The sequence below is a fragment of the Nerophis ophidion genome, linkage group LG12 (genome assembly GCF_033978795.1).
Source record: "Nerophis ophidion isolate RoL-2023_Sa linkage group LG12, RoL_Noph_v1.0, whole genome shotgun sequence".
Taxonomy (NCBI): Eukaryota; Metazoa; Chordata; class Actinopteri; order Syngnathiformes; family Syngnathidae; genus Nerophis; species Nerophis ophidion.
Window position 1 is genome coordinate 33,470,792 of NC_084622.1, and position 21,993 is coordinate 33,492,784.

The following is a 21,993-nucleotide window of genomic DNA, read 5'->3' on the forward strand; positions in this document are numbered from 1 at the left end:
AATATAGCATTATTTAGTGTAATGATTGTACTAATGTGACAGAGTCCTTTACTGCACAATTACATTGTGGCATTCCATGGATTAAAACGCATGCCCATATGCATGGGGTGCTTGAATTCCAATTGGGAGCATGTCCTCCCAGAAAGCAAGCGAGAAACGTTGGCACTTGACGGAAAAGTGCCTCCAAACTTTATTTAGCACAATGGCTGACTGTGAGTCCAGCTCGTCCAATTTACAGCAGAAAAGCAGAGCAGCATGTTATGCAAGCGTCCAAGGGAAAAATAATGAGTTTAACATTGGGGTACACATACTGTATTGGTAACCAGAAAGTTCCATAAATATTTTGAGCAAAAATATCAGGATTTCCCATCACAGTATTAAGTAATATAATGTATTGTTGCGTCCAGAATAAGTCACACAAAGTCAGACAATCTTTTTAACTTTTATTGCCAATTTTATGCTAACAAAAAAGCCCGATTCGAATACGTATTCAGTCCCATGCAAACAAATATAAATATAAACATTAACACCAACAGTTGTTACAATATACAGGGATTACCCTTAATTGCCACGATATATGTGGCAGTGGGGGCATGGCAAGGGGACATGGTCATTATGACATCATATATGACATATTATTTTGGATTTGCAATGATGCGTATATTTCCTTGAAAAAGGTTAACAAAGGTTTTATGTACTGTATATTTAAAAATGAATATTAGTGTTATTAGCTATCAATAATACCATTAACACTATTTCAATCAATCAATCAATGTTTATTTATATAGCCCCAAATCACAAATGTCTCAAAGGACTGCACAAATCATTACGACTATTTATATTAAAAAATCAATCAATGTTTACTTATATAGCCCTAAATCACTAGTGTCTCAAAGGGATATATATTATACAATCAGAATCGCAATCAGCTTTAACATAGACTTTGACTTGTTAAAATGTGCTCTCTTTGTTCAATGCAGTTTCAATTGCTGCTGCTTAATGTGTGAAGTGAAGTGAATTATATTTATATAGCACTTTTCTCTAGTGACTCAAAGTGCTTTAACATAGTGAAACCCAATATCTAAGTTACATTTAAACCAGTGTGGGTGGCACTGGGAGCAGGTGGGTAAAGTGTCTTGCCCAAGGACACAACGGCAGTGACTAGGGTGGCGGAAGGGGGAATTGAACCTGCAACCCTCAAGTTGCTAGCACGGCCACTCTACCAACCGAGCTATACCGCCACAGGCTGGGCTAGAATTTAACCGCGGCCATTGCTACAACCGCCCTCTCATTTGCCGTCATGCCCTAAAAAATTTGGCAACAACTTGATGCCGTGACCGCTTTTGAAATTTTACTTTTTTAATGGACGAGGGTTACAATGGTCAACGGCACAATGATTATTCGCGATAAAATTCCAATCGGTTACAAATTACAACCAAAACCCCGTCATTTGTTGATTAATTTTAGGCTGTACAGAGTCAGACGCATGCGCAGCAGCATCTTGTTGATGAATTTTAGGCTACACAAAGTCAGACGCACGCGCACCAGCATCGTGTGTCTTATATATGGCGGACTTACAAAGTCAATCTCGCTCTCGTAGTATCCCCTCAGAGTATATTTAGTCAACAGACCTACATGTCACACTAGGGGTGGCCGTATAAACAATGCCAACACTGTAATAAACCTGTGACATATAGTGAGACCATACTAAACAACAATGACAATTACATTTCGGGAGAATATTTGCACCGCAACACAACAGAACACATTCCCATAATTCCGTGCAGCACCAAGTCTTCCGGGACGCTACAGTCATTGTCCCTCGCTTCCCTCCATGTGTTTAAGAGCACACTGCTTTTAGATGGAGACCGGTGTGGACAATATTGGAGACATTTGTCCCCACACTAAAAGTATACAGCAAACGAAAAAAACAATATGTTGCTTTCATTTTGTCAATACAGTGTCCATCAGCTGCTCTGACAGAGTTAAAGGGGAACATTATCACCAGACCTATGTAAGCGTCAATACATACCTTCATGTTGCAGAGAAAAGACCATATATTTTTTCAACATATTTCTGAAATCTAAATGGGTGAATTTTGGCAAATTAAACGCCTTTCTGTTTAACACAGCTCTGTTATTTTCCGTTTTTTCAACTATTTTCTGGAACCTTGGAGACATCGTGCCTCGTCGGTGTGTTGTCGGAGGATGTAACAACACTAACAGGGTGGCAAAGTGGCAATAAATTGGACGAAATTTGTTCAAAATACGAGGGTGTCAGTTGTTTGTTCCGCACACTTTACCGACGAAAGCTATGTTACTACAGAGATGGCAAGATTTTGTGGATATCCTGCGACACTCAAAGCAGATGCATTTCCAACGATTAAGTCAAATAAATCTACCGCCAGACCCCCATCGAATGTGCCGGAGAGTCTGCACATTTAACGGCAATGCTAAGGCAGACATGGCACAGAGATGTATGGATAACCTGCAGATGCATTTCCAACGATAAAGTCAACTAAATCACAAAGGTGAGTTTTGTTGATGTTGTTGACTTATGTGCTAATCAGACATATTTGGTCGGGGCATGACTGCCAGCTAATCGATGCTAACATGCTATTTAGGCTAGCTGTATGTACATCCATCCATCCATCCATCATCTTCCGTTTATCCGAGGTCGGGTCACGGGGGCAACAGCCTAAGCAGGGAAACCCAGACTTCCCTCTCCCCAGCCACTTCGTCTAGCTCTTCCCGGGGGATCCCGAGGCGTTCCCAGGCCAGCCGGGAGACATAGTCTTCCCAACGTGTCCTGGGTCTTCCCCGTGGCCTCCTACCGGTTGGACGTGCCCTAAACACCTCCCTAGGGAGGCGTTCGGGTGGCATCCTGACCAGATGCCCGAACCACCTCATCTGGCTCCTCTCGATGTGAAGGAGCAGCGGCTTTACTTTGAGTTCCTCCCGGATGGCAGAGCTTCTCACCCTATCTCTAAGGGAGAGCCCCGCCACACGGCGGGGGAAACTCATTTCGGCCGCTTGTACCCGTGATCTTATCCTTTCGGTCATGACCCAAAGCTCATGACCATAGGTGAGGATGGGAACGTAGATCGACCGGTAAATTGAGAGCTTTGCCTTCCGGCTCAGCTCCTTCTTCACCACAACGGATCGGTACAACGTCCGCATTACTGAAGACGCCGCACCGATCCGCCTGTCGATCTCACGATCCACTCTTCCCTCACTCGTGAACAAGACTCCTAGGTACTTGAACTCCTCCACTTGGGGCAGGGTCTCCTCCCCAACCCGGAGATGGCATTCCACCCTTTTCCGGGCGAGAACCATGGACTCGGATTTGGAGGTGCTGATTCTCATTCCGGTCGCTTCACACTCGGCTGCGAACCGATCCAGCGAGAGCTGAAGATCCCGGTCAGATGAAGCCATCAGGACCACATCATCTGCAAAAAGCAGAGACCTAATCCTGCGGTTACCAAACCGGAACCCCTCAACGCCTTGACTGCGCCTAGAAATTTTGTCCATAAAAGTTATGAACAGAATCGGTGACAAAGGACAGCCTTGTTCGACTTATTGCCGGCAATGCGGACCAAGCCCTGGCACTGATCGTACAGGGAGCGGACCGCCACAATAAGACAGTCCGATACCCCATACTCTCTGAGCACTCCCCACAGGACTTCCCGAGGAACACGGTCGAATGCCTTCTCCAAGTCCACAAAGCACATGTAGACTGGTTGGGCAAACTCCCATGCACCCTCAAGAACCCTGCCGCGAGTATAGAACTGGTCCACAGTTCCACGACCAGGACGAAAACCACACTGTTCCTCCTGAATCCGAGGTTCGACTATCCGGCGTAACCTCCTCTCCAGTACACCTGAATAAACCTTACCGGGAAGGCTGAGGAGTGTGATCCCACGATAGTGGGAACACACCCTCCGGTCCCCCTTCTTAAAGAGAGGAACCACCACCCCAATCTGCCAATCCAGAGGTACCGCCCCCGATGTCCACGCGATGCTGCAAAGTCTTGTCAACCAAGACAGCCCCACAGCATCCAGAGCCTTAAGGAACTCCGGGCGGGTCTCGTCCACCCCTGGGGCCTTGCCACCGAGGAGATTTTTAACTACCTCAGCGACCTCAGCCCCAGAAATAGGAGAGTCCACCACAGATTCCCCAGGCACTGCTTCCTCATAGGAAGACGTGTTGGTGGGATTGAGGAGGTCTTCGAAGTATTCCTTCCACCTATCCACAACATCCGCAGTTGAGGTCAGCAGAACATCATCCGCACCATACACGGTGTTGATAGTGCACTGCTTCCCCTTCCTGAGGCGGCGGGCGGTGGTCCAGAATCGCTTCGAAGCCGTCCGGAAGTCGTTTTCCATGGCTTCCCCGAACTCCTCCCACGTCCGAGTTTTTGCCTCCGCGACCGCTGAAGCTGCATACCGCTTGGCCTCTCCAGGTTTCACTGTCGTTGCCAACGTGAGCGTTGAAGTCTCCCAGTAGGACAAGGGAATCACCCGGGGGAGCACTTTCCAGTACTCCCTCGAGTGTTCCCAAAAAGGGTGGGTACTCTGAACTGCTGTTTGGTGCGTAAGCACAAACAACAGTCAGGACCCGTCCCCCCACCCGAAGGCGGAGGGAGGCTACCCTTTCGTCCACCGGGTTGATCTCCAACGTACAGGCTTTGAGCAGGGGAGAAACAAGAATTGCCACCCCAGCCCGTCGCCTCTCACTGCCGGCAACGCCAGAGTGGAAGAGGGTCCAATCCCTCTCGAGAGAAGTGGTTCCAGAGCCCTTGCTGTGCGTCGAAGTGAGTCCGACTATATCCAGCCGGAATTTCTCGACTTCGCGCACTAGCTCAGGCTCTTACCCCCCAGTGACGTGACGTTCCACGTCCCAAGAGCTAGCTTCTGTAGCCGAGGATCGGACCGCCAAGTGCCCTGCCTTTGGCTGCCGCCCAGCTCACATTGCACCCGACCTCTATGGCCCCTGCTATGGGTGGTGAGCCCATTGGAGGGGTGACCCACGTTGCCTCTTCGGGCTGTGCCCGGCCGGGCCCCACGGGAACAGGCCCGGCCACCAGGCGCTCGCCATCGTGCCCCACCTCCGGGCCTGGCTCCAGAGGGGGGCCCCGGTGACCCGCATCCGGGCGAGGAAAATCTGGGTCCATGCTTTTTCTTCTTCATAGAGGTCTTCGAGCTGCTCTTTGTCTGATCCCTCACCTAGAACCTGTTTGCCTTGGGAGACCCTACCAGGGGGCTTTATGCCCCCGGACAACATAGCTCCTAGGATCATTGGGACACGCAAACTCCTCTACCACGATAAGGTTGCAGCTCAGAGAGGAGCTGTATGTACATTTGAAACTATATTTACATCCAGCGTTTCCTTCGACCCACATTTAATGCCAAACAAACATTTACCAATCGACGGATTTAAGTTGATCCAGTGTCACAAGATGCGAAACTTCCGATCGTTGGTCTGCACATTTTACCGGCGATGCTAACGCAGACATGGCCGAATAGCTATTCGCTCAATAGCTTCAGTTTCTTCTTCAATTTCGTTTTCGCTATCTGCCTCCATACTCCAACCATCCGTTTCAATACATGCGTAATCTGTTGAATCGCTTAACCCGCTGAAATCCGAGTCTGAATCCGAGTTAATGTCACTATATCTTGCTGTGGTATCCGCCATTGTTTGTTTGTATTGGCAGCACTGTATGACGTCACAGGAAAATGAACAGTGGCTTCGAGAGAGCGAAAAAAAGGCACTTTAAAGCGTTTTTTAGGGATATTCCGGGACGGGTAAAATTTTGAAAAAAACTTCAAAAAATAAAATAAGCCACTGGGAACTGATTTTTATCGGTTTTAACCCTTTTGAAATTGTGATAATGTTCCCCTTTAATGAGGTGAGTAAACATGCTGTCACTCCTGTTTTTTGTTGTTGTTGGCCAAACTGTTGTACTGAACCACAAGGAGGCGTTGGAGAAGAATGCATCTTGTTTATTAGACTTTATCTTCATTAGCCAAACTGCTTCGCGTTTTATTTTGATGTCAAAAAATAAACACCATGTTTTTTTTTACATTACTTGTGTTTTTTTCATGTCACAAAAGGTATTTCTTTAAAAAACATTTGACACATCATTTTGTTAGTGTGTTATTGTGTGTGGTTAATTCCTATAGTCATATTTCTGCTCAAACTCTTAATGGATCCATCACGCTACAGCATCTACATTAACATTACTTAAAAAATAAACAATAATTTGGTACTAGTACCAAAATGTATATCGATAATTTTCAAAATAAAGGGAACTTTAAAAAATGTCAATATAAACTTTATTTTAACAGAAAACCTTACAATACAATAAACACGTTTCCTATTGTACTCACAGAACAATTTTACAAGGTTAAAATATAAATTATAGGGCATTAAACACATTGGGCTTTTCTTGTTGCACTCAAAGAACAATTTACAATTTTCCATATTACATATAGTCTGCCATAATCAAGGATTAGGTTAAAATATAATAAAAAGCTTTCTTAACATTATATTAAATGCTTCATGATTTATGGCGCTTTAAGAAAAATACAATAAGTACTAAAAAAAAAACTATGAATAAATGTACCCAGATGAGCCATGTATAGCAGGTAAAAGACACATTGTTAAAAAATAAAACACAAATTTTAGCAATTTGTTACAAAATTCAGTCATTTCAATTGCATAGTTGACAGTAGATGGATCTTAACTCTGCTAATATTTGGCATCAATCCAAGCAGCTCTGTGCGTGTGTAAGCATCTACATGTGCACAACGGAGGAGCTGGTTAACTGATGAGAGTAGCATACACTATGTAGTTTATTTTCAGAGCCGCCCAAAGCAAAAGTGCCATAAAAAATACATTCACCAGGTTTTTGTTTGATACCATCACACGTCATTGCATTATTATGAAGATTTTGAAACCGCAATATCGCGGTATCTACAAAACTGTTACACCGATGCATCAAAAATTTGGCCACCGAAAAAAGACTGATCACCAAAACAACACCACCGAAACTGGATGTTATGAAGGCGTAAATTAGAGGTGTCAAACGTACGACCTACAAAAAAGTTTGATCCGGCCCGCAAGATCACTTTGCTAAATAAAAAAATGAGCTGCATTTTTTTCTAATGAAAGAAACTTCTGTTCGAAATGTGTCCACTGGATGTCATACTGACAGATCAAGTTTAACTCATGCCACACATGCCAGTGTTTGAAGATGACTGTCAGCTACTCCAATCAGTGCGGGTGAAAGTAATCGGCTGCTCCTGTTACTTACAGCAGAATTGACGCACTATTGACGCACAATACCGTTTTTCATTTTAATTATCCACTCAACGGAAGAAATTACAAAACTGTAAGATGCAAAGACTTAATCTTAACCACCAAAAATTTTGAAATTTATGTTAGCTTAGGATACATTTCCTGCTATTTTGAGTCAAAATCTAACAACATTCTCCTGACCAAAATTTCACATTTATTAGCAAATATTTTGACAAAAATGTATCATCTGATGAAATGTATGTATAGAAGTTTACACATATATCAAATTCTTGCACACTTTTGGATTATTTGGAATTCTTTGCCTTGTACTGATAACTAGGTCAACGCAGAGTAGAGATGTGCCGTTTGCGTTCTCATCCGCGGACGCGGGTCGGGAGGGTGACTTGCGAAAAAATTGATTTTAAATATATTCAGGCAGGTGGCGGTTGAACCATTCGGAAATATATATACATAGTTAAATGTTATGTTGAAGAGGTTCATTTAGCCTACTGACATGTATTTATAAATGGTTGATTTATATAGGCTAGTAGGTAAAGTGTTGTACCTGACAACACTTGATGGTACAATCCACATAACACGTCACAGACAACGTCACGCTAACATCACGTGACACCTCTGATGAAGGCTGCAGAAACAAGGTAGCCGAAACTTGTCAGGTACAACACTTTACCTTACTAACCTTCTCTATTATTAATTGAACAAATTGCAAAAGATTAAGCAACAGAGATGTCCACAATACTGTGTAATTGCGCGATGAAAAGAGACGACTTTTAGCCGCTAGTGGTGCTGCGCTAATATGTCCCCTCCAACTCGAGACGTCACGCGCACGCGTCATCATACGCGTCATCATTCCGCGACGTTTTCAACAAGAAACTGTGCGGGAAATTTAAAATTGTAATTTAGTAAACTAAACCGGCCGTATTGGCATGTGTTGTAATGTTAATATTTCATCATTGATGTATAAACTATCAGACTGCGTGGTCGGTAGTAGTGGGTTTCAGTAGGCCTTTAAAACTATCATTTGAATGTGCAACATGGCAGACCTTTTAATGATTTACTTAGTGATGCTGCCTTCAGGGAACTTACCACAGGGTCTTTGACTGTGTCCACCAGTCGGATGATGTTGGTCCCGCCGCGCAGGTTCTCTAGGATTTTGATCTCACGCTTGATTTTCTTTTTCTTAACCGGCTATAAAACAAGATATGACACAGACAAAAAAAATTAATAAGTTCTACCACATGTCACGATTGCCTGAGGAGGCTGAAGCTGCTGAATTTGCGCGTCCGCCTGTGGTATGCATGCTTCAGCCTCATCCTGTCAATCTTGGCAGACAAGACAACTCCTGCACTGAGAATGCAGTTTTTCGTTTAGGGTTTATAAATAGCATGCTGTCAACATGCATGGTGCCTCTCCTACACAATGTACTCACACCTTAACATCTATCCAGCAATGGATCATCATTCACACAAGATGTTGTGTTGCAAATAGCTGTGTGTTCTATGGTGGCCACAGGGGTAATTGCGCAACAACGTACCAACATGTTGCAAAACAAAAACACACAAACACTGTAAAACAAATATGAAGGGGAAATGCTGAAGATTAAAATAATTATCCAATCACATAAGCACTGCAAGTTTAAAAACCTATACAAACGAAAAATTCTGCAAATGCCAATACCACACACAAAACCTCAAAAACAACTGCATAAAACAAGTCCACGGAACAAAAATTAAAGTTTGCTAGGTTACCAGGGGAGTCAGACCTGTTGGACGTCAATCTTTAAGGACATGAGCAGGAGGCCCAAAAGAAAAAAAGTAAATTTTCTCTAGCTTTGTTAAAACACTTATAGTGAGTCATTATATCTTATGATATAGAGCAACCAATTTACATAGCTAATGTTAGAGTAATCTACGTTGGCCTTCCCTGGTAGCCCGGAATATTTTCGTTTTTTCCATGAACTTGCAGCATTTCTTACATGCATTTTGTTTTTAATGGGATTGATGTGTGGTTTTGACAGTCTCAGTGGAATTCCTTTTTTGTATTTGTTTACAATCCTGAAGCATTTTTTTTATTGCATTTTTTTTATTGCATTTTTGTTTTGGGTTGTTTCTGTGTTTGGCGCTTTGGACATGTGCCCCCTTTTCGCATTGACCGTCAAAGCAAAGGTGTCAAACTTATTTACATTGATGACCACATTGCAGTTATGGCTGCCCTCATAGGGCCGTTTGTAACAGGGAATATAAATGAATATAACCGTATAACTGTCTTATAATTTTATAACACAGTTTGATTATCATATTTTCATTAAAAAATTGCAATAAAATCAAGATGAATATTTTGGAATATTGTGTTTCATTATCAGATAATACAGTTGGGAAGATGTGCAATTGCATGCAGTACATTTTCTGTCAAAATTGAAAGAACAAATAATAAATTTAGTACTTTATTTACACGCATTATTTTCAGGCTATCATGGGCCACAAAAAATTATTTTGCGGGAAGACTTGAGTTTGACACCTGTAGTTTAACGGACTGCTGTTAGGTGTTTATGTAATTTTAACAGTGTTTAACTCAGTTTTACTTGTATGACAGTAGAGATGTAACAATATCAAAATTTCATATCACTGTTAAGGTGACCAAAATTATCATTATTATTGCGGTGTAGTTGAATGTGCTCAAAAAGTATTTTTACACACAGAAATACGTTAAAGATTTATTTGGGAAAAAAACAAACGAAAATAAATACAGTTTCTTGGAAGAAGCAACATTGAATATTGTTCTAGCTTTTGAAGAGCCATACTATCTACAACTGTTTTAATGTATTAATCTTGTTCCATTTTGATTTGTTGTTTTTTTGTATTTTTAAATGACAATCTGGGTGTTGACTTTTCTTCAATTACAGTTTATGTGACGCCACACAAGTTCACTTCCTGTTGAAGAAATATGTATGTGTCAATCACTTTGTGCTAAGACAGCACAGTCTTAATGTTCAATGTGAATATCTTAGTTGTTCAGACAATAATGTGTTCATTTTAGGGTTAGATTGCGGTATAAAGTTTGATTGACATAAGACGTTTAATGAGGAAAGACTGTAATGTCTCTTGTTTTCAAGTTAGCACTTAAGCTAGCTAGCAAGCCAATGCTAGTCGGTCCATAAGTTTATCAAAGTGTGTTTATAAATTAGGGTTTTTGGATGAATATAATTCCATACAGTAATACTAACATACTAACCGTCGGGACTTTTGCTGTAGTGATTATTATTACTATTTATCGTTACATATCTATATGACAGTTAAGAGATAATGTTTGAAAATGGTTGTATAGCAGATAACAGTACACAGTTGAACCTCGATTCACGAACGCCTCCATTTGCGTTCTTTTCCATTTACGAACATTTACATCGCTCCAAAATATGTCTTTGTGTGCGGACCATGTCTCGGCGTACAAATGTTTCATTCATTTATTAATTTTGAGTGCCGCTAGAAGCTCTATGGGGGTACCCATTTTAATGACGTCACTTCCTATAAGTGCCTGCCCCAAAATTCTGAAGAGGCGGGGCCCCCTACGTTACATCCTGTGCACATCAGCACAACCATTTCTAAGAGCTTTTGAGGCTAGCGGCACTTCTGACAAGTATATTTCCACATTTTCCGCACCTTGCGCCGGTCAAAGCTTTAACACTTTAAAAGTGTCCAAACTCTCACAGTCTTGCTGTATAGCTTCGGCTTGCTAGACAACCACCGAGCTAGCATTTCAGCTCCGTAATTTGCCTCTGGCTTGCGGCGTCTTCATTTTGAGGATTTCATCACCGAAGGTGGGCTTTTTCCTTAGCAAGTCTTTAAATCAGCAATAAGTAACTTTTTAATCTTCATAAAATAATTTCATAATTTTTGGGATGATACATAGACTTACAACTAGTTGAATAACACGTCAATCATGGCCTGAGGGCTTCTGTATCACTTTTACTGGCATTTAGCAACTTTGAGGAGGGTGGCATGAACACTGCCACACAAAACACCACTAATGTGCTGACTTGTTTTACGGCATATGTCACGCCCCTTTTCCCCATTCGTTAATAAGAGGGGAGTCAATGCGAACACCTATGTTCGTCCTAGGGCTGGGCGATATTGCCTTTTTTTAATACCGGGATATTTTTAGGCCATATCGCGATATACGATATATATTACGATATTTTGCCTTAGCCTTGAATGAACAGTTGATGCATATAATCACAGCAGTATGATGATTCTATGTTTCTACATTAAAACATTCTTGTTCATACTGCACTAATATATGCTACTTTTAAACCTTCATGCAGAGAAAGAAATCACAACTAAGTCAATTTATCAAAACTGTATTTATTAGTTATTAGCAGGTGACTTTTCAAATGATGCTACATATTAGCAGTAATGCTACTTTTGGTAGCAACGCTTGTGCCCCACACATGACAAATTAAAGTTGTCTATTCAACATATTCCCGCTTGAAGCCGAACCACCGCCAAACGATAGGCCCCGTGCTGTTTTTCTTGGGAATTAATTCTTCCTTCATTTGTTACGAGATTCGCACCTTCTTTCTCCGCAACAACCCGCTAGCATCACAGCTGACGTTAGCCACGCCGCTACTTCTGTGCTGGGCGAGGGCGTATACGTATGACGTGACAGTAAGTGACGTATGAATGTGCACCTGCTTGTCTGTGAGGAGACACAAGAAAGAGCGAGGAGAGTGTAATGCCCGCAGCTGCGTGAGAACGTCTACTCGAATATTACGATATAGTCATTTTCTATATCGCACAGAGACAAACCCGCGATATATATCGTATATCGCCGAGCCCTAGTTCGTCCTAGTCGAAATTTCAATTGGAACGACCTTAATGGTCAAGTTTCCACCTCCGAAAGTCAGACCATTCTCACAACCCCCAAGTTTGTTTCAAAGATGGCTGCTAGGGATGTAAACGATTATACCTGCTTCTATAATATCCGTTATTAGCACTTCTGATTATTTTTTATGACAGTAATTCAGCCTTTAACAATGTATTGTTGTACATTTATACATAGTTACGTTACTGAAGTAGGGCTGGGCGATATATCGATATACGGGTTTGTCTCTGTGTGATATAAAAAATGACTATATCGTGATATTCGAGTATACGTTCTCACGCAGTTGTTTTTAGCTGTGGGCATTAGACTGCATGCGTCTCTCCCTCTTTCTTGTCCCTCATTCTCACGGACACTTTAAACAAGCGCACCTTCTTACATACGTCACGCGTGTAACGTCACATGCCCTCCCCGAGCAGAAAGGTAGCAGCATGGGGAACGTTAGCTGTGATGCAAGTGAAGCCGTGCGAGTGGTAATACGAGAGAAAGAAAGTGCGAATCTGGTAACGAATGAAAGAAGAATTAATTCCCAAGAAAAAAAGCAGGGGGTCCATCGTCTGGCGGTGGTCCGGCTTCAAGCGGGAAGATGTCGAATAGACAACTTTAATTTGTCAAGTGTGGAGCACAAGCGTTGCTACCAGAAGTAGCATTACTGCTAATATGTAGCATTATTTGAAAAGTCACCCGCTAATAACTGTTTAACAAATACAGTTTTGGTCAATTAACTTAGTTGTGATTTCCTTCTCTGCATGAAAGTTTAAAATTAGTATATATTAATGCAGTATGAAGAAGAATGTTTTAATGTAGACACATATAATCATCATACTGCTGTGATTATATGTATCAAGTATTAATTCAAGGCTAAGGCAAAATATCGAGATATCAAAAAAAGGCCATATCGCCCAGCCCTATAGTGTAAACTACATTTATTTCATGTGGTGTATACGATGTACGTCGCGAGCCATAGCTTCTTTTTTCCCTACATCCACCGTGTTTGAAGTTTGCAGAAAGAGTGCATGTTGTCCCATAAGTTAGACAAAATAGCTTTCTTGTGTGTGGCTATCTTGGTTTCCGACATCGTAACTGGAATGCTCTCAACTCGGCTGTGACGCCATTCCCAGCGCCGACTTCCCACTTCTCAGGTAAATAGAACGCAGTATTAGACACTGCTATCATGGTGGAAGTTGCAAAACAACCAAAGAATTGAAAAGTCTTGCCTGAGGAGACAAAAATAAGAAAAAGGGAGCCTACCCAGATAAAAGGACAGTCATGGATCAACAAGGCCACGGCTTTCATTCCCTAGCGTCAGCTCACAAACAACGAAGGAATTTTGACACAATGCTGCCTTGGGTCTGGTCCTGTCAAACTAACAAGTGACTTTCGATGCTCAAGTCAAAATGATTATGTTCGGTATCGGAAGTTTACGTGATAGCAGGCACCAGTTGGATGGTTTGCAGTTACACACTAACACGACCAGCCACACAAACTCAAAAGTACTATGTAAAGAAAAAACAATGCGATGACTGCAAAACGCTAATATAAAGTTTGAGTAAATTATGTAGGTTCTTAATGTGGAAAGATAAGACATACTGAATCGTTGTGGTCATATCATGTCAGTTTGTATGTAAGTTACAGTTATTTCTGACCATTGACAACGCAATGCGCTGGTTCTCATGGGAATTGCGGTCTTCCTTCAGGCAAAAACACTACCGCTTTAGTTCACTGGCGATGCTACAATCAAACAAATCCGAAAATTCTTAAGTGGGGCTTTAATTGTGATGAGATGAAAAAAATGCCACAGCAGACCTTTGTTAGACCAAAGGAGAAAGCACTATCTGGACACAAGCCGACGGAGGATTGCCTCACACTGCTAGTTTGTGCTAAAGCTAGCAGCGACAACGTAAAGCCATTGACTACTTGTTTATAACTCCTAGAGCAGTAATTTTCAACCTTTTCTGAGCCAAGGCACATTTTTTTTTATTAAAAAAATTCTGAGGCACACCAACAGCAGAAAACATAAAAAAATGAAACTTAGTAGCCGATATTGACAATAAAAGGTTGTTCTCGCAATTGTTGGATATGAATTCAAACCATAACCAACCATGCATCACTACAGCTCTTGTCTCAAAGTAGGTGTACTGTCACGACCTGTCACATCACACCGTGATTTTTTTTGAGTTTTTTGGTGTTTTCCTGTGTGTACTGTTTTAGTTCTTGTATTGCACTCCGATTTTGGTGGCTTTTCCTCTTTTGCTGGTTTTTTCCTGTAGCAGTTTAATGTCTTCCTTGACCGCCATTCCCCGCATCTCCTTTGTTTTCACAATCAAGACTATTTAAGTTGTGCGGACGTTATCATTCTTTGTGGGGACATTGTTGATTGTCATGTCTTGTACGGATGTACTTTGCGGACGCCGTCTGCTCCACACATCGTACGTATTTGCTTGTTGTCCAGCATTCAATATTGTTTTACTTTGTAACCAGTTCAGTTTTAGTTTCGTTTTGCTTCAGTGCCTTTTCTTAGCGGCACCTTTTGTTTATTTTTGGTTTAAATGTTCGATACCTTTTTACATACACCCTGCCTCCCGCATATTGCGATCACAACCAACCATGTTTCGGACATCTACAAATAGGGCTGGGCAATATATTGATACATACGATATATCGCGGGTTTGTCTCTGTGTGATATAGAAAATGACTATATCGTAATATTCGAGTATACGTTCTCACGCAGGACTTTTAGCTGCGGGCGTACACTTCAGGCTCTCCTCGCTCTTTCCTGTCTCTCATTCTCACAGACAAGCAGGCGCACATTCTTACATACGTCACATACACGCCCTCGCAGGGCAGAGAGGTAGCGGCGTGGCGAAGACATGAAACTGCTACAGAAAAATACCACAAAAAGAAATAAAGGCACCAAAATAGGAGTGCAAGACAAGGACTAAAACACTACACACAGGACAACAGCAAAAAAAACTCCAAATAAGTCACGGCGTGATGTGACAGGTCGTGACAGTACATCTACTTTGAGACAAGAGCTATATTGATGCATGGTTGGTTATGGTTTAAAGTCATATCCAACAATTGCGACAACAACTTTTTACTGTCAACTGAGTTTTGTTTTTTTAATGATTTCTGCTGGTGGAGTGCTTCTGGATTTTTTTTCAATGCAAAAAATCTGCCTTGGCTCAAAAACGGTTAAAAAACACTGCACTAGACAGCACAGACTCTCAACAACGGCACATTTGCGGATTACAATTACTGGTTTGCAAAAACTTTTTTTAACCCTATTAGGTGAAATAACATTATCTCCCACGTCATACCAGACAACATCTCACGGTACACTAGTGTGCCGCGGCACAGTGGTTGAAAAACACCGTCCTAGAGTGTTCAACAATGCCACACATATACTGGGTATTATATCTATATATATATACACACACTCACACTCTCACACACACACACACAGTATTATATAATTATAGTGTCTTCGAAGTGTGCAGGTTTTTACTAAAATAGGGACTATTGTGAGGCTAGATCCAATTATTCGAGTTTACATTGATTCTTATGGGTAACTGCTTCACTAAACAAACCTTTTGGTTGGTGAACGATGTTGAGGAACCAATTAAGTCCGTAGATGGAGGTTCCACTGTACAATAGTATTTTTTTGTTTTATGATGTAATTAGGAATGGGTGATATGGCCTAAAATCAATAATATGTTTAATATAATTAGATGGTGAATAAATGATAAAAAGACTTAAGTGGTCCCGAGGGAAATTCAACATTGAAGTCTCTTGCAAAACGATACATCACAATATATTATTTGGCATAAGAATGATAATATAATTATTTCAAAACAAGTTACAAAGGCTCGTAATTTGGCTGCATACATATGCGATAACATTGCGTCATTTAAGTTCATAGCTAGTTACTTACTGTTGTAACATGGTTCTATTTACACTTCTGCCTAAATTCAGTTATTCGTCTGTTATTTGGCTACTTTACTTTAGTTTTCGGTAATAGTACAAATTTGGGTATCGATCCAATACCCAGTAGTTACAGGAGCATTGGTCATATTAATGCTAATTCTAAATATTTCAAATCCTTGTCATAGGACTTATTTCCTGAATTTGTAAACAATAGTAAGATACTGTTTTGTTAATTACAAAAATATTGATTAAACCACCGTTGTATCGACCATATACTGAAACTATACTTGGTAGTGTAACTGTTATTTGTATCAATCCGCCCACCTCCGTTCACATTCAAGAACTCTAGTTTAGCGGTTAGCATGACTTATTATAAACTCTTAAACTGAGTAATATAGCATGTGTCGCTATTCCTCTTTCTCCAGGGGTGATACTTCTAAGAAACAGATTATTTGCCACCATGGAAGCGAGGATTGCTGACTTAGATGTGGTTTTGTACTGTAGAGGGACAATAGCCGCTTTATAATAGTAAATTATTGTTTTATGATGGTAATTTGGAATGGGTGATATGGCCTACAATCTACAGTGTGTTTAATCGAGGTTTCCACTGTATAATAGTAAATTATTGTTTTTCGATGGTACTTAGGAATCGGTGATATGGCCTAAAATCTATGGTATGTTTAATATAGATATATGATGGATAGATAGACAAATATATACTTCAGTGATCCCGAGGGAAATTCAATATCGAAGCCACTTGCAAAACGATACATCACAATATATCATTTGGCATAAGTATGATATCATAATTACTTCAAAACAGGTTACAAAGGCTCCTAATTTGGCTGCTGACTTGCGATAACATTGCGTCAGTTAATAGCTAGTTACTTACTGTTGTAAATATGGTTCTTTTTTACACTTCTGCCTAAATTCAGTTATTCGTCTGTTGATACTTTAGTTTTGGGTAATACTACAAATTTGGGTATCGATCCAATACCCAGTAGTTACAGGAGTATTGGTCAAATTAATGCTGATTCTGATACTTCGAATCTGTGTCTGAGGACTTATTTATAGAATTTGTAAACAATAACAAGACATTGTTTTGATAATTAAAAAAATATCTATCCAACCACTGTAGTATCAACCATATACTGATACTATACTTGGTTGTGTAACTGTTGATATTTGTATCCATCAGCCCACATCTGTTTACATTCAATTACTCTAGTTTAGCGGTTAGAATGGCTTATTGTAAACTGTTACATGTAGCATGTGTCGCTATTCCTCTTCCTGCAGGGATGATACTTCTAAGAAACAGTTTATTGGCCGCCTTAGTGGCAAGGATTGCGGACTTAGATAGGACTTTGCACTGTGGGGGGACAACAGCCGCTAACAAGTATGCTACCGTGCGTTGAGGATGTGTTCGTTAGCTTGTCCCTATCAACATGCATTATCACAATGTAACGATGCTATTGTTGTCCAAATGTATATCTTATATCGTCTTTGTCGCGCAACCTTAATGGTAATAGATCAGTGGTTCTTAACCTGGGTTCGATTGAACCCTAGGGGTTCGGTGAGTCGGCCTCAGGGGTTCGGTGGAGGTCAAGCCACAACCGACTCATCGTGTACATCTGACCTGGGCAAATTAAGGCCCCGGGGGCCACATGCGGCCCGTTAAGCTTTTCAATCTGGCCCACCGGACATTCCCAAATATATTTTTTAGATCATTAAGATGGAAGGTATAGCTGCCATTCTGATGTGCACTCATGTTTTCTAATGATTGAAAGTCCTGAACTATACAAAGTATTTCAATGGTTGAAATCTGCACTTTTGCATGATATACTAGTTACTATGGTAATCTAATACCGGTCAACGCTAATTTGTCCCGCGGCCCGGGGGGGGGGGTCCCTTTTTTTTTTTTCATGAAAAATGGACGTTTTTGTCATGAAAAAGGGAGGTTTTTGTGGTTGGTGCACTAATTGTAAGTGTATATTGTGTTTTTTATGTTGATTTAATAAAATATATATATATATATATTTTTTTTTAATAAAAATGTATAAAAAATTCTTCTGCGGCCCGGTACCGATCGGGCCGCGGCCCGGTACCGATCGGGCCGCGGCCCGGTGGTTGGGGACCACTGATCTAAGTAACAGCAGCTCAGACCAGGCACCAAGCAGTGTGGGTGGGGATTGTTTCCAGAGTCTAAAATGCGGGTGTTAGGGACAGACGCGGAAGGGGAATTTTACAATATATTCATATAAATCAGATATAAGGTGTTTTTTTGGTGTTGTTTTTTACAGTTTGCATTCATATTTTGCTGTTTGTTGCATTTTTGTTGTGTTTCGCTTGACTGTAAAATATGTTGATTTGCTGGTGTGTCATTTGTTGTGAGTTGATGCACTGTGTTGGTTTTGTTCTTTGAACAAGGTGACGTTCATACACAGTTCATTTTGTGCACCACTAAAAATTAAAATCTTATAACTTTGTCTTGAATTTGAGAAAAAAACATTTTATTTTTTCACTAAAGAAGGGTTCGGTGAATGCGCATATGAAACTGGTGGGGTTCGGTACCTCCAAAAAAGTTAAGAACCACTGAGTTAGATGGATTATTCCTATATCTACTCGTATTTATTCTGCTCAGAAAGATCCAATCTGCTCACCTTTAGAATCTTGACCACCACTTTCTCATTGTTGGTGATGTTGATGGCCTCAAACACTTCACTGTACTTCCCTCTGCCCAGTTTACGGACCAGCTGGTAGTCCTCCTGGTTGCTATGGTGACAGACACAGAATCTGTACAGTGTGTTTGTAGGAGTGAAATGCTGTATAACTACAGTTACATTGCAAAAGTTTGATGCTTTTTCGTTCAAGACGCATACATTGAGACTGGGCTTTTTTAAGATGGTAAGGAGGATGGTGGGGGGTGTGAGGCTGAGGGACTGCACCATCTTGGTGTCATCACACCCTCGCATAGCAGTGTAATATTAGACAGCCATCATCCACACTTTACCAAATAAGCAGCCATTATCACATGTGCAGAGTACAGGTAATGCATGCATGGCATTAAAAGCAGACAGGAAATAGAAAAGAGCCTCACTTCCAGTTGGGTATGTGTGCCTCGTAGTCCCAGTAATCTCGGCTCTTGAGCAAGTTGACGTCAGCGTAGACACGGGACTTGCTACCGGCCACCGGACCCGGCATGGCGAGTACCGTGGCTCGGAGGCAGCAAGGCGGTCACGGGAGATGGATGACGGGAGAATCTGGAACGGGTGGCAGTTGTCGACCGAAAAAAAAGCTATCTTATTTCCGCACTTAAATAAGTGACAAGGGGAGGGTGTGAGGAGAAAGACAGCCGGGGTAGCTCTCCCCCCCACCGGATTGTCAGTAACAGCTGGATTGGTCCCGATGGGGCTCCGAGGGGGCCGAGAATCAAGAGCTGAGGTTACGGAAAGAAGCGAGGAGGCATCCGGGGTGTTGAGGTAGAAAAGAAGGCGACTCCAAAAGTGGCCACGGAGGAATGGTGCCGGTAATTAAAACTCCGGTTTGTTAAAAGTGAAGGACTATTCTGGAGACACGGGCCCAGACTTTGGAACGTTAGGGGAGGATACGTTTGATTGTCAACAGGAGGGCGGCAACCCCTCCGTGGTCCGGTCTTAGCGATCAATCAAGCGGTGATGTGAAGGCTCGGTACCCGCGGCGGCGCGTAGGTGGATGGGGGGAGTGGGGGTGGGGTGTTGGGAGTAGCGGCGAGATGTATGTTGTTAGCTAACGTTAGCACGGGATGCTACTTGAGCGCGGAGATGTCGCACAGGCGAGGAGGGCTCGGCGCCGTGCACCACTTCCAGCGGGGCCCGCGTCATGAGCGAGCGGCTGTGGGGGGTAATGGCCGCTTCGGGAGTCGTTTCGGCGACGGAGGAACCGCGGGGGTTTTCCTGTGGCCACCGTCCTCCTCCGGTCGAGAGAGTAGGAAAGGAGAACGGATTGAGAGTGAAGAGGAGCAGGCGCCACCCGGAAGTGAAAGCTGCTGGCTGCCGGGGTGACGACCAGGACCACAATGCTGCTGTCCTACAGCGCCTGTCAGCGGCGAGGAAGGTAAATGCACCCCAGCAGTCTGAGGTTTATTTTTGCTTGTGCTTTGCAAAGAACAGGCTGATAACTTTGTATCTAAAAAAGAGGTCTAAAAAAGACTTTTCACAAATATTACAATGGGGGTAGACTTTCCTTACATATTGCATACCAATGCTAACATCAATCAATCAATCAATGTTTACTTATATAGCCCTAAATCACTAGTGTCTCAAAGGGCTGCACAAACCACAACACAAACCACTACGACATCCTCGGTAGGCCCACATAAGGGCAAGGAAAACTCACACCCAGTGGGACGTCGGTGACAATGATGACAATGAGAACCTTGGAGAGGACGAAAGCAATGGATGTCGAGCGGGTCTAACATGATACTGTGAAAGTTCAATCCATAACGGATCCAACATAGCCGCAAGAGTCCAGTCCAAAGTGGATCCAACACTGCAGCGAGAGTCCCGTTCACAGCGGAGCCAGCAGGAAACCATCCCAAGCGGAGGCGGATCAGCAGCGCAGGGATGTCCCAAGCGGATACACAGGCAAGCGGTCCATCCTGGGTCCCGACTCTGGACGAGTGGTCCATCCTGGGTCCCGACTCTGGACAGCCAGTTCGTCATCCATGGCCATCGGATCGGACCGGACCCCCTCCACAAGGGAGAGTGGGACATAGGAGAAAAAGAAAAGAAACAGCAGATCAACTGGTCTAAAAAGGGAGTCTATTTAAAGGCTAGAGTATACAAATGAGTTTTAAGGTGAGACTTAAATGCTTCTACTGAGGTGGCATCTCGAACTGTTACCGGCAGGGCATTCCAGAGTACTGGAGCCCGAAATGAAAACGCTCTATAGCCCGCAGATTTTTTGGCCTTGGGAATCACTAATAAGCCGGAGTCCTTTGAACGCAGATTTCTTGCCGGGACATATGGTACAATACAATCGGCAAGATAGGCTGGAGCTACACCGTGTAGTATTTTATACGTAAGTAGTAAAACCTTAAAGTCACATCTTAAGTGCACAGGAAGCCAGTGCAGGTGAGCCAGTACAGGCGTAATATGATCAAACTTTCTTGTTCCTGTCAAAAAGGTCTAGCAGCCGCATTTTGTACCAACTGTAATCTTTTAATGCTAGACATGGGGAGACCCGAAAATAATACGTTACAGTAATCGAGGCGAGACGTAACAAATGTTGAAGTTACCATCCTTAAAGATAGATTAGAGCAACATGATTTGAGGCTTAATAAAAGCCTACTGAAATGGGATTTTCTTATTTAAACAGGGATAGCAGGTCCAATCTATGTGTCATACTTGATCATTTTGCGATATTGCCATATTTTTGCTGAAAGGATTTAGTAGATAACATCCACGATAAAGTTCGCAACTTTTGGTGCTGAAAAAAAAGCCCTGCCTTTACCGGAAGTCGCAGACGATGACGTCACAAATGTGGGGGCTCCTCACATATTCACATTGATTTTAATGGGAGCTTCCAACAAAAAGTGCTATTCGGACCGAGAAAACGACAATTTCCCCATTAATTTGAGCGAGGATGAAAGATTCGTGTTTGAGGATATTGATAGCGACGGACTAGAAAAAAAAAAAAAAAACGCGATTGTATTGGGGCGGATTTTAGATGTTTTTAGACACATTTACTAGGATAATTCTGGGAAATCCCTTATCTTTCTATTGTGTTGCTAGTGTTTTAGTGAGTTTAACAGTACCTGAGAGTTGGAAGGGTGTCTCCACGGGTGTCTTGACGCCAGTGTCTCAGGGGAGTCGACGGCAGCTATGGACGGCAC

At 42.2% G+C, this 21,993-nt stretch overlaps 1 protein-coding gene across 1 annotated transcript in view; it reads right to left on the reverse strand.

The window, feature by feature from the left end:
- csnk2a2b (casein kinase 2, alpha prime polypeptide b) overlaps positions 1-20,144 on the reverse strand; it is a 36,104-nt gene extending 15,960 nt beyond the window's left edge. The window contains exons 1-3 of the mRNA XM_061917407.1: positions 19,219-20,144; positions 18,782-18,893; positions 8,406-8,507 (exon numbers count right to left, since the gene is read on the reverse strand). Coding sequence (XP_061773391.1) covers positions 8,406-8,507; positions 18,782-18,893; positions 19,219-19,322 — 318 coding nt within the window. The 5' untranslated portion in view covers positions 19,323-20,144. The remainder of the gene's footprint in view (positions 1-8,405; positions 8,508-18,781; positions 18,894-19,218) is intronic.
- Positions 20,145-21,993: the final 1,849 nt, after the last annotated feature.